General features: G+C 38.9%; 2 protein-coding genes across 2 annotated transcripts in view; both read right to left on the bottom strand.

Annotated features, from left to right (window-relative positions):
• Positions 1 to 2,982: 2,982 nt before the first annotated feature.
• On the bottom strand, positions 2,983 to 5,574 carry LOC136447589 (dynein axonemal heavy chain 12-like). Its single transcript, XM_066446593.1, has 3 exons — positions 5,367 to 5,574; positions 4,671 to 4,847; positions 2,983 to 4,096 (listed from the first exon to the last, which is right to left on the bottom strand). Exons 1-3 carry the CDS (start codon positions 5,499 to 5,501, stop codon positions 3,749 to 3,751), a joined length of 660 nt encoding a protein of 219 aa, XP_066302690.1. The 5' UTR covers positions 5,502 to 5,574; the 3' UTR covers positions 2,983 to 3,748.
• Positions 5,575 to 6,804: 1,230 nt separating this feature from the next.
• The window catches only part of LOC136447704 (dynein heavy chain domain-containing protein 1-like), a 54,807-nt gene continuing 48,551 nt past the window's right edge, over positions 6,805 to 13,060 (bottom strand). Inside the window, exons 26-30 of the mRNA XM_066446745.1 lie at positions 12,547 to 12,674; positions 10,869 to 11,013; positions 10,125 to 10,294; positions 8,721 to 8,875; positions 6,805 to 6,988 (exon numbers count right to left, since the gene is read on the bottom strand). Of these exons, the coding sequence (XP_066302842.1) occupies positions 6,805 to 6,988; positions 8,721 to 8,875; positions 10,125 to 10,294; positions 10,869 to 11,013; positions 12,547 to 12,674 (782 nt within the window). The remainder of the gene's footprint in view (positions 6,989 to 8,720; positions 8,876 to 10,124; positions 10,295 to 10,868; positions 11,014 to 12,546; positions 12,675 to 13,060) is intronic.

Consider the following 13,060-nt stretch of genomic DNA (forward strand, 5'->3'; position numbering starts at 1 on the left):
GCTGGAAATTCCAACATGTCCGACCAAACCTGCTACCAGCATCCTTCCATTCTTCCCAACCCGGGCGCCACCCAGTCCTCTGCCTACCAGCAGAGTGACGATTCTATCGACACTGCGCAGAGTCCTCGCGACGCAACCTGCTATAACTCCGCTGCTCTGGCTCCTAACGTAGAACGTACCCTGTCCAACACATACGTCCAACATGACCCTAACGAAGCAATCTTCAGTCCCGCAGAATCCCCCGTAGCCGACAGCTATGAACCTGCTTCCCTGCCCACTAGTGTGGAGGGAGCACAGCCTGCCATCTATGATGAGAACAATCTTCGACAGTCCACTTTCGCTGATTCAGAAACGCGCGCGGATAATAGCTACGTCTGCTCCTCCTCTGCTACCAGTGATGAATCTTCTTAGCAAGTAACGTTAACTTAGAAAGACTAGAGAGAGACTAGAAATAACTCCCCGGAGTTCCCTGACACAAACAGCTACGAACCGTCCACAAATAATAGCGCTGATCACTGAATGGAGAATGTATGGAGGGGTAAATTTCTCATGACATGTCCGAACTATAATGACGAAAGACTAATATTTTTTAATAATAGTCTTTATTGCATATTCCTGCCCAAAATGGCTAAATGCAAAGACGACCACACATGGTCTAGAGGATGCAAAATGTAAAACATGAAAAAAAAGTTACATTTCAACATTACAGAGTAAAAATAAGTAATATCAATGCAAAAGTTAATCACATTAAAGTCGAATACTACCCTACCAACAACATGTATCTATACTTTTAATGTACTTTTCAACATCTATCCACCTAGGCCAATACATTCATAACGCTAGGCAGAAAAGAAACTGCACTATTCCTAAATAAATTTTGACAACTGTAAAGTCGCAAAGTACCCTAGACATACGCAATATATTGTTTGCAATAGTTCCATCTATTAATCACTGTAGGTTTCCTTCACTATAGTAATGTAACGTTAGTAATTAGAATTGTTGAAAAATAGAACTAGATTTGTAACTTACATTTATGTTATCTGTACATTGCCATACATTTTCACCGATGCAATGGTAGTGCAATAAAACAAATCATTCATTGTATATCTGCTTTTGATGTCATCTGTGATATATCATATGTTAGCAGAATTTGGTAATTTACGTTACTTTGCAAACCGTTCTGGTGACAGCCTAACGTATTAAGTACAAATTGCACTTTGCTTTCGTCGGCTAGAATAGTAGCCTATCATTTTGAAATTTGATTATATGACACTTTAAATTTAAAACGTTAACTCTTGTTGTAAAGAAGTGGTAAAACACTTTTCTTTTCAATTTGCCAGGAGCCTGGTTGAGCAATCTAAAGATGAAAGGAGAACAAAAACTGATTTGTAGATGTGTATATTTCGTAATGTTTACAAATGAGCTACGTAAGAATGGGGGCAATTTGGATCATTTTCTTCAGCTGGATATCATTTTTGAAATCAATGAAACTGTCGTGTTTTGATGATTATCAAAGAAAAGCTCTTACTATTTCGTAAGAAGCGAAACGACTTTGCAAATTACAGCAGTTCTCACATTTAATTTCCTCCTCTTCCATTTCTTTGTAGCGCTATAATTTCACGATTTTAAAAGGGGATTTTATGGGGAATTCCGGTTGGAACAAATTTCGTATGTCTAGGACTAGCCCAGTGACGATTATTCGTATGTGTGGTCTTTAGTATTACTGTAAATAACGAAACTTTCGCGTTGGTTTTATGTTAGTGGTTTTCGCTCTACCGCAAATTCATTCCGCCATGAATGCGTCTCCCTTGTATGACTATACTGTGCAACAGAATTGTTTCAACCGAGAATTTAAAGCACAGAGAAAACCACCTTTCCCTTTCTGGCGCGAAATAAATCCACACCAAAATTGACTGAATTTACAGTAGCTTATATTTGGTTTTCCTTATATTTCTTTCAATTATTAATTTATTGGTATACCATTTCTTGAGGAGCCAGCCTTGGAAAGGGACAACTTTAATGCTGTTACCGACACCTCCCAGATTTCTTCTTTTATATCTGTTAAGCTAAATAAATAAAATGACTTTACTTGAGCCCAAAAAAGTTCTCATTTCAAAATCAAACACAGCTTGGGGCTTTTAAGTAGCAAAAAAATCCATCAAAATGCAATGCAGATAAAACCTTCTCAATCGGACATAGAAATGCTTGTAGCATGGCTTATAACATTCTTTCCTAATAAATCTGATCATTTAGCACATCTATTTAGTAAGTACATTACTAAAAGATGTGAAAAGACGAAGTAAGTGGAAAAGTTGTGCTAGTGATTTTTGTACGAGTAACAAAATACTTTTAAAGATTCTCTTACTAGTGATTTAATGAGTTAGAGGCATGCCAGCTCATCAAATCACTAATAAGAGATATAAGTTCCGCACTAGACTAAGTTATTTAATGAGTTTGAGGTGTGTTGCCAATTGTTAACACAGGTAAATGTGGTTAACACGTGTATTGACTGAAAAACTTTTCTGAACTAAACAAATGTGCTAAATAGCTAAAACTATTTTCTTGACTGGTGTTCTACAGTTGAAACTCATCATAAAGAGCAACAACGACAATAAGGTTGAGTAAAAAAGACACTTTTGCTTTAACCCAGAATTTATCGCATTCTCACCTGATAATTGAATCATATGACATCAGTGTTCTATAATTATCAGGTGAGAAGGCGTCAGCACGGCATAAGTTGCAAACGGTGAGAAATAAGAACTTGACTTTGGAATATACTAAGCATAGCATAGCAGGATTTTCAATTTTTTGTGTAGCTTTCCTTTGAAACAGGTATAAGATTCTGCATTCATATGGTAAATCTCAAAGCAAACGTTACGATTCTTCCTCCCACCATCTGCTTGGTTATGGTTCATATGTTTGTGAAAATACAGCTAAAATTCAACTTTAGAATAACCATTGACAGCAAGAGACATTAGAATCTTGGCACATTGAAAATGTTTTATTTTGAGGTCACAATCTCTTTCAAGCCATTTCCTTCTGCTCACCATATCATTTACAAAACCATGAACATCAAAACCACAAATATAGACAGTGTGATTATCAAGATCTGTACAGAATCCTATACAAATACAATTTTTTTCAAAACATGAAATTCTGTTTGAAACTACAAGAACTCCAAAAGTGTAAGAAATATATTCCAATATACAAACGCCCTAGTACTTACATGTAGTTCACTCAATTGATCAAAAATAGTTAGTCACTTTATGTATTACATGTACCACCAAATTGGATTATTTACATATCATAGAAACCTGCTATACATTAACGTGGATTCAATGCAATATAAACTCGCAAAGATTCATACAGCACTCCACATATCATTGCCAAAAATGTATAAACAAGAGAGAATCTGTTACAACGCTATTCACTGTTTTCTCAACATTTTGCAAAATAAATATACAAATTTGTAGTCCATAAACAAAGGAGAACAATATGAATTACAGTGTACAAAATCAGTCCTTTGCCTTATTTCAGATTGTGAGCTCATTGAGTGGAACTTCAGAGAAACTATGGTATGCATGGTTGAACATCTTTATTACATTAGTAACAACAGAGATAATGATCAACCAAACTCAAGTTGTCAAATATTTCGCATTAATAGATTAATACATTCAAGACAGTTCATACAGAAATACTTTCAAATTTCAACACTTAAAACAAAATCTTGTAGGGACGTAGGTTTATTTTACAAGGCTGATGTTACAAATACTCTTCTCTGAACCAAAACACCTGTATCAGCAGCTGTAGGCAGTTCCAGGTGCATTACAACGTTTTGAGCTCCTAGGATGTCATTTTTGGGTGCAGAGATATACAATGGGCAGTTGTAAGTGGGTATCTTAGCCTGAGAACTTTTGCGTAAACTCGTGTCCACGATTTTCATCCACACTTTGGGAAGACCGCAGGTGACATGTTCTCTGGGTGGCTGCTGGAGTCCGCCATTTTTGCCATCCCACAATGCACCGTGAACGTGCAAGCCAGACAGGTAGATTCCGCTTGAAGGTCGTGTGGTTGCGAGGTCACTTGGTTCCAAAACCTAGAGGAGAAAAACAACACCACAGGTGAGCACCATCTCAGAACGTATTGTGCATACATGGACTCACGTAGACTCAGGCGATCAGTGTAATTGTTTTGTATTAGTCAATATGTCCAACCACAATAACTAGACACCTTTTAACCCTTAAGCAGCATGTGGTACCTTACTTGCAGCATGTTATCAGGTATTTACAAGAGATGTTGTCTTGTAGTTACAACGAATTCATCACACATTCACGTATGCATGGATGTTTGGTCAACATGCATCAGAACTGCATTTGTTGTATGCGATATCTTAAAGTTTCTATTGTATGGAAACTATAGACAGCATAATAGCATCCCTAGCATCCATCCATAGCAACACGGCCTTATATACGATACTTTCTGTTGAAATGCTCTAGATTCCTACACTGCCATAGCCAAATGTTGGAAGCCATACATAGGTGTACTGTAACAGTTACATGGAACAACTTTTGCTTGAAGATAAAATGGTATCAGATGAACTGAAGCTGACAAGCTTAAGTCTGGCATCCATGCTACAGAACACTTTACAAAAGAGCACAGCGCTGACTGACCTTGACCTCATACTGGAATGTCTGCACGTCCCTGAACTGTTGTCTGCAGTGCTGCAGCAGGACTGCGTTCAGGAAACCCATGGGGTTGATAAAGGCAGCCAAGTTCACTGTCACAGGGCCTCCCTCCACTTGTACGTACTGCTGTAGGGTCTCTACTCTCACCTGCAACGTCTGAACCTAAATCACAAACAAAAGTGTAAAGTATACCATTAAAAGGTGAGAAAATTTGAAAATCAGAAATTAGGTTAACACCATCATACATACACTGTTACAAGATGGACAAAGTTTCATGTCAAAGTTTTAGCTTAACGTCAATCTACTACGCTGGTTAACATTTCAGACATTGAATCTTTAACTTTGAAAACATGGATAAATGAAAAAATGTAACAGCTCAGAAGATAAGGAATTTGAAGTTCTCCAACTGCTGAATAATGCAATATTCGTGTATTCATTTATTTATGTGTGTGTGTATGTATGTATGTATGTGTTATGTATGTGTGTGTGTGTGTGTGTGTGTGTGTGTGTGTGAGTGAGTGAGTGAGTGAGTGAGTGAGTGACAGTGTGTGTGTGTGTGTACATATGTGTGATAATGTACGTACATTGTATGTGTGTGTGTATGTGTGTAATTTGAGGAAATTAAATTGGTATGGCCTAACAATTATCTAGTCTCAATAACTATACAAATCTACCACGTACCCAGTCTGCAAGTCCAGTGGCTGTTGGGTAGCTGTTGACCAGCCATGACTGGGGTACCCTGTGCTGTACCACAGCTGACAGCAGCTGTTCCATCTCAGCTGTCAGGCCGACCTCCCCCTTCAGGGCGCTGTGCATCGTCCGCACATCTGATGTCACACGACGGAGAAGCTCCTTATAGTGATCAACTTCAGTGGAGAAAAAGTCTGGAATAAAAATAACACATTAACATTGATAAGAATAACTTTAAAAATCATGTCCATCTGCAAATTAAAACCCAAAGGCTAATTGGAAGCATACAGGGAAATGAGATTATGATAATAATGAGGTAAAGTACACAATGATGAAATAAACACAAACTTTGAAATGAAAGCCGTCAACTATATAGCGCTTAACTTATCATCTAAATAGTTGTCATTTGGTTTGATTTTTTTTTTGTGTGCAGTGGAATATGAAATTCCTGACATTTTTCTAGATATATGCATTGGGTGGTGTTTACAGAAAGACAGTTTTTTGTAGGCCTGTGCAATGTACAAAAAAAGCTGGGCCATACAGTCAGTTTAAACAGACAGTTTAAATGGGCCACATAATTTTTTTCTTACATTATGCCATGCTGATTTGATTATATGGATGATATTCTCTGAGCACCCAAAAACTGATGCAAGCATACGAGAAAGAAAAGCTTGGCAAACAAAATGTTGCCTTCATTATGAAATCTAACTGGTCAGGAAGGTTGAAAAAATTACTTAACACACAGAGTATGGTATTATACAAAACAATATTAAATTTTGACTTTGGAAGACTTTGCACAGGGCTTGAAATACACTTTTTTCCCAGCTTAATTGGACTGGTAGCGTGCGTAGTCCAGTGGTTAGCGATCTTGCCTTTGGAACTAGAAGCCCCGGGTTCGATCCCGGCTGTGTCGCTCACCCGACATGCACGCTACCGTTAAAGATCGCAGTCCTTAGGACGGGACGTTACGCCGTGGTCCACTGTTCATTGTGCTTGTCGAAAAGAGCTAGGGGAATTTCCCCAGTACAATGAACCTGTAAGTACTGTACATAGCGTCTGTCTTCTCTGTCACGACCAGTGGAAGATTAGCTCATCTGTTCATTGAGTTCATTTGAGCTAAACTGGTTCGAGATTCCTTTCCTTTCCTTTCCTTTCCTGCCTTATACACATGGCAAAAAAATATCATAATATGAAAAGAGGTATTCTATGACATATTAAGTACTATTCATTTGCCGATATTATTTTGCAATTTACAGCATTCAGTTGCTCATTTTGAAGCTTCTTTGAATCGTTTAATATACAGTACGGAAACTTTTTTTGAGGAAAATTGATGCGCGCGGAGATGTCATCCATATAATCATTCAGAGTGGCCTTATAACAATCATCCTTACATTCTCAAACTTTTTAAAAAAATGAAGCTTTGCTCAAACTAACCTTGCACGAAATCAGCCCTACCCGCCGCCCTCTCCTGTTGTGTGTGTTGAATCTCGGGGATCTGCTGCAGGTATGACTGCAGTTTTTCCAGCAGCCCCACAGTCCCGTCATACTGCGTCATGAACGGCGTCCGGATCCCGTGCACACCCGTGATCATCTCTAACTCATCCAGCGTGTTCCTGTCGGGGGTAAAAGTAAAAATAAAGACTTAACTTTCAGCCTACTTAGGTTAGCCATTTGGCACTACATTCTTAAAGGCACCCAGAGCATTTTATTAGGCTTGAAAACTGGAAATATATGCAGCTGTAATATTTATCAAATCCACTTTTTAACACATTTGCGTGATAATTCAATATTAAAAGTGCTAAAAAGCGGCACAAAAATTAGCTACACAGAAATCTCTTTAGTTTCACGCGCCTAGTGTAAATAGACTGATCCCATAGCCCCACCCACCTCCGTCAAAACGTAGAAATGCAAACAAAAATATAGAATCAGTGCAAATATTTGACGGACATGCAATCACTCTTTCATTGGTCGAACCGTTCATTGTGATTGACAGTCAGGATCAGTCTATCAGGGCTTGGATTTTCTATCAGTTCTCACCACACAATAACATCGCATCTTTGCTCCCTCCTTGAATGTCAATATATTGTTATTGAATCGTACTATGTGTAGGAATGACTAGAAATTGGAGTTTTTCAATTCGAAATTCAAGCCTCCTAAAATACTCTCGGTGCCTTTAATGGTCATAATGGGTTAGGCTGCAGGAGAAGGTAAATTCAAAAGACCTTCCTACACCATATTGTGTATTGTGTGGCGCAAATCTCCATTTCCATAGATATTAGAGCAGGGGGCTAGTCCTCTGGTAGCACTGTGTGTTTGACAAATTTACTCAGTGACATATACAGTCAAACCTGCCCAAGGCGACCACCCGGGGGACCGAGCAAAAACGGTCGCGATGGACAGGTGGTCGCCATGAAGAGGATTCCAATCATAACATGTTTCCAGGTCGAGGTGTTCAATACAGTGTATTAACCAGATGGATGGAAAATTATGTGATTTTAGACAGCATCACCCCCACCAGGTTCAATTCTCATTGACAGAAAGATCCTACAAAAAGTTCATTTTCTGTTATCGTAACGGTTGTAATATTTGTTAACCGACATCGTGGACAAATGTTCGTCATAATTTTGACTAAAAACTTGGTCTGCCTCGCGGTCACCAGGGGCAGGGATTGTGCTCTGTGCGGTCCCAATTCGTGGCGGTCGCGGTCGCGTTGAACGGGTGGTCGCCTTGGACAGGCCGCTTAATGCTTGTGCCCATGGGGAAAATTTTTGGGACCGAGAAAAAGCGGTCGCCATGGCCAGGTGGTTGCGTTGAAGAGGTGGTCGCCTAGGCAGGTTTGACTGTATGTACAAAATGTTCACTAATATCAAATATTTGATCAAGTGCACAGCAATTCATATGTTAGGTATTTTCTAGCAAGACATCGACATAAAAACTGGAGAGAGCTGGGAGGAATACTTGAATCTGACTAAAATTATTAACTCAGAGTCAGTGTGTATCAACTTAAAGGTACACTTTTTTCTATCAGACTATGTTAAACTTTTCATGTTAAAAATCCAGTTCAGCATTTCAGATGAAAACATTTGATATAGAAATGCTTCTTTTAGATTGTATTTATGATAATTAATATGTAACATGACTGTAGTTTTTTCTCATAAATACATGTAGTGAGCATTTGATTCCCTAAATAAAATAGAAGAACCTCTGGACTTCTTATTGTGTTTTATATGGTATACAAACAATGTAGAACAGGCTATAGACACAGTGAGGGACTGTCAGGAAAGCCAGGCAGTCAGAAAACATCACGATCTTCCATCTGCTTGGAGATAGACGTTCTACCCTTACCTGCTCTTTTGCAGGTGAAACACCTGTGCAGCAGAGGCGTCCAATCCGACAAGCGTGGGGTCAGAGTTCAAGTCAGCCTTGTTCTGGCTGGCCTGTGGCCCAGAATGCATAGCTCCCTTCACGTTTGACAGCAGTGCTGAGACGATTGGGCTGTTCTGTAATGTAAACAATATTTTGTAGCTTAGAAAAAAACTGATCAAAAGTTACGGATCTGAACAAGATTCTTAAATGGCAGATCCACTAATAGACCGATCCCAAAGCCACGCCCCCTGTTCGATTTCGAACACCTCCGTCAAAAACAGGGTTTGACGGACCAAACATGGCCGCCGCGGCAAGGTTGAAAATAATGCCACTGACTTCGGTTTAGCTTTTGTGGCACTGAAACCCTTTCAGAGCGGGCCAAATAAGAATGCTATGGCTTCTTTGTTGAAGGCTGTATCCACCGAGTAGAGTTGTTTAAGGAGGGGGTAGGTGTAGTTGCGGTGAGAGCGTAATGTTTTCGGTCAATGTTAAAGCGGTATGCGCCGCATAGCTTTCCCTTGTCGGTGGGCATCAGCGCCCAGTTTCTGAGAAGCAGGCGATGCACGTGTAAAACAGGGTTCATATATCTGTGACAGGGTTCCCACTGTATTGACTGCATGCATAACAGCTGCATGGTATTTAGTAACTAGTAAGAATTAAAATGCATCCTTTTACTTCCCTGTTCACTTTCAATTTAACCAGTTTCACACACCAGTAACTGAAGATACAAAACTCTGCGCTAGCGGACTTTGTAGTAAGACAGCATGTGGTTCAAGCTTCCTCTCCTTGAGTGCCCGATCTATTTTCCTTTTAAATTCGTTTTTGTTCTGAGCATGCAGTCAACCAATACAGTGGAAAACCTGTCCCAGATATACGTACCCTGCTTTACACGTGCCACTTCTGCCCCGCCAACGCTGTTTTTGACGGAGGTGGGCTAAATAGAACAGGGGGTTTTATCGGTCTTCTATTCGTTCGATATGGTGTTCGACAGGATCGGTCTATTGTCTTCTGCATGTGATCTGATGCAATCTAAGGACAACTGACTTAAATGTTTGGCGTATATCCACTCATTTATAAAGGCTACGGTTGCACACTTGAAAATGTTGGTAAATTCAAATCCTTTTTGCGCTGGATGATACAGCCTAGACCGTAATGATCTTTAATACAGGTAGCTTAGACCCAAGGTATAACAACATTTTTGCATTGAATTTTCTTCAAATTTTACTAATAGTGAAACTTTATAAATTCCGTAGAATAATACTAATTTTACAGAATTCATACAATTAATACTTAATAATAGTCACGGTCCCTACATATGCATGTGTACATAAAACAATAGTTTAAGAGAAATTGATTGTGGGTGCTCATAGCCATCTTGCTTACTTCGGTCTTGTGTTGGTCCAGCCCAACTGTCCACTGCTTGACCATTGAGGTCACCACGTCCATGTCCATCAGGTCACTGACCCTGCCGCCAAACACTAGGTCTCCCACCAATGTTTGATAGCCATCCAACAAACTAGCAGATTTGTCAGTGTGACAACCCTGCACAAGTCCTGTAGAGAAGGAAGACAGCGAGATCATCACTTAGGATTACTAGTATTACTTTTAAATATTAGGGCCTATTCACACTTGTGTGTATATTCAAGTCTGCATGAGTCGTGTATTAACCTTTTCTTGTTTTAGGTAAAGTTTGCAGAGAAAAAGTTCAGCAAGTTTCCTTCAACTATTATCATAAGACAAAGTCTCCTGCCATCAAATTATATCAAAGTTAGCCAGTTCAGGTTAGTTCAAGTAATTCCTACATGTGGTGTATAGGACGGAGCCCATCCCCGTTTTCTTAGCCCTTGGGCTACACAGTTGTGTAAGTACAGATAATACTTCAACAGGGGGCTAGCCCACTGGTACACCTGTGCGTTAAACTTCCATACTCTTCTCCATAGGTGCCGAGTGCTAAGAAGAGAAGCACATTATGTGTTGTTTCTAAAGTCTTCAGTATATCCAGTATGACTCAGTCAGGAAATTAAACCACCTACTGTATGCAAAGCAAACACTCTATCCACTAGGCTACAACAGTGGAATGACAGCCGCAGATACAAAAAAGCAAACATCAAAAGAATATAACAATACCTTGCAGTAGCTCCACGGCAGCGCTGAGGTTGCCCTGGTTCCAGTGGTGCGGCGCTGTGAAGGCAGCGATGCCGTACTTGCGGCGGTGGAGCAGCAGAGAGTGCACCAGGGACAGGGAGGTCAGCAGGGGCTTCATCTGGTCATCCTGTCAATCAAAAAAAAGGAGGAAAGAAAGAATGAATGAATGAATGAATGAAGGAACAAACAAAATTAATGAATGAGCAAATGAATGAATGAATGAATTAAGTTTCATCAGTAAATTGATCAATTAAGTTAAAGGCATCCAGAGCATTTTATGAGGCTTGAAACTTGAATAAAAAACTCAAATTTCTAGTCATTCCTACACATAGTAAGTTTCAATAACACTACACCATTACATATTGACATTAAAGGAGCAAAGATAGGATGCCATTGTGTGGTGAGAACTGATAAAAAATCCAAGCCCTAATAGACTGATCCTGACTGTCCATCACAATTAGCGGTTTGACCAATGAGAGAGTGACTGCATGTCCATCAAATGTTTGTATTTTTATGTTTTAATTTTGCATTTCTACGTTTTGACGGAGGTGGGCGGGGCTATGGTATCGGTCTATTAACACTAGGCGTGTGAAACTAAATTATCACCACGTAGCCTATTTTTGTGCCGCTTTTGAGCACTTTTGATAAGAAATCCGCAAGCAAATGTGGTAGAGTGGCATTAAATGTCAATTTCATAAAAAAAGATTAGAGCAATTATAATATTTCCAGTTTTCAAGCCACATAAAATGCTCTGGGTGCCTTTAACATCAAATTCCTCTTTTCATCTAGCCTTTTGTTTATCTGTGCATTGTAAAAACTGCATGTTGGATTGCTATAATGAAGTCTGAACCTACAAAGCTACTGAACAGTAACTATTAATGCCAGATGTACTAGTTATGCCACCAGCTATAAGAATTTGCACATGTTAATGACATGATGATTTGATTTGATTTGATTTGACTGTAGAAAAGTACAGCCAGGACTACCCAACTAGCCGAAGGCTATTACAAAGGGTTAGTCCTGGGAACAGTATTCAAAGTTCAAAACAAACTTTCACAAAGTGCGTCAAACACACACATAGAGGCAGACACAAAATACAAAGTAAAATTACATAGAAGAAACAAAATCAACAAAAACCATCACAAGACTGAAGCGTGATGATAAGTTGTAAGGTTGGGGTCTAGTCTGTAGGAACTCCCAGTCCACTATATTTTTTGTATCTCATCATCTATGAAATATGTTGTTAAGCCATCTCATATATAATATATATATACATATATATATATATATATATATATATATATACATATATATATATATATATATATATATTATATTAAGAGTGAAAGCATAAATTCAGTCCTAGATTGTCCATTCGGTAGCAAAGTTTCAAATGCTGTCTTTTCTTAATTGTTCTCTCTCTCTATATACATATAGAACAACTTAAGGAAAAGACAGCATTTGAAACTTTTTTCAAGCAAGCAAAGTTTCAAGCAAAGTTTCAAATGGTGTCTTTTCCATAGATTATTATGTACATGACATATAGAACAATTTACAGAAAAGATGTCACAGCATTTGAAAGTTTGCTACTGAATGGACAATCTAGGACTGAATTTATATGCTTCAACTCTTCAAATGTAAGGTCAGTCAAGACACAAACCATTCTTGGTTGCCCGCCATTTAGAGGTTGTCCCGCCCACAAGGCGTTGTTGTAAGTTGTCCCCACTGTTGCAGGAATGTCTTGAGGCAGCTCATAGGCTAGCTTCACGCCATGTTGTAGGGCAACCCCTAATATGTACAATAGATGGGACTTATTGAGTGAATGAATCTTTTTTATCATTTGGTGTATTCCACCAATGCTACAAGATGCTGGTGTGAATCGATGAAAAATGTATCAAAATGATAAATATCATGTTTTTAATGTAGATTGCCCATCTTTCTATCTTTGTCTGCAATCTCAGAAGACATCATGGTAGTTTATTAAGTCACAGTCTCATGTACATGTAGATAGAGAATATGATACGTGTTATAAGACCAATGCTCCCCTTGTCCTGCTGGCTTTTTTTACGTAATTTATCTTTAATTTGCAATGATTTCTTAATCAGGTCATTGGCCATTGACTTTTTCTGTGTTGCTGTGGCATAGTTACATGTATATAGTTCCGCATTTGGTTC

Source organism: Branchiostoma lanceolatum, chromosome 13 (assembly GCF_035083965.1).
Source record: "Branchiostoma lanceolatum isolate klBraLanc5 chromosome 13, klBraLanc5.hap2, whole genome shotgun sequence".
Taxonomy (NCBI): domain Eukaryota; kingdom Metazoa; phylum Chordata; class Leptocardii; order Amphioxiformes; family Branchiostomatidae; genus Branchiostoma; species Branchiostoma lanceolatum.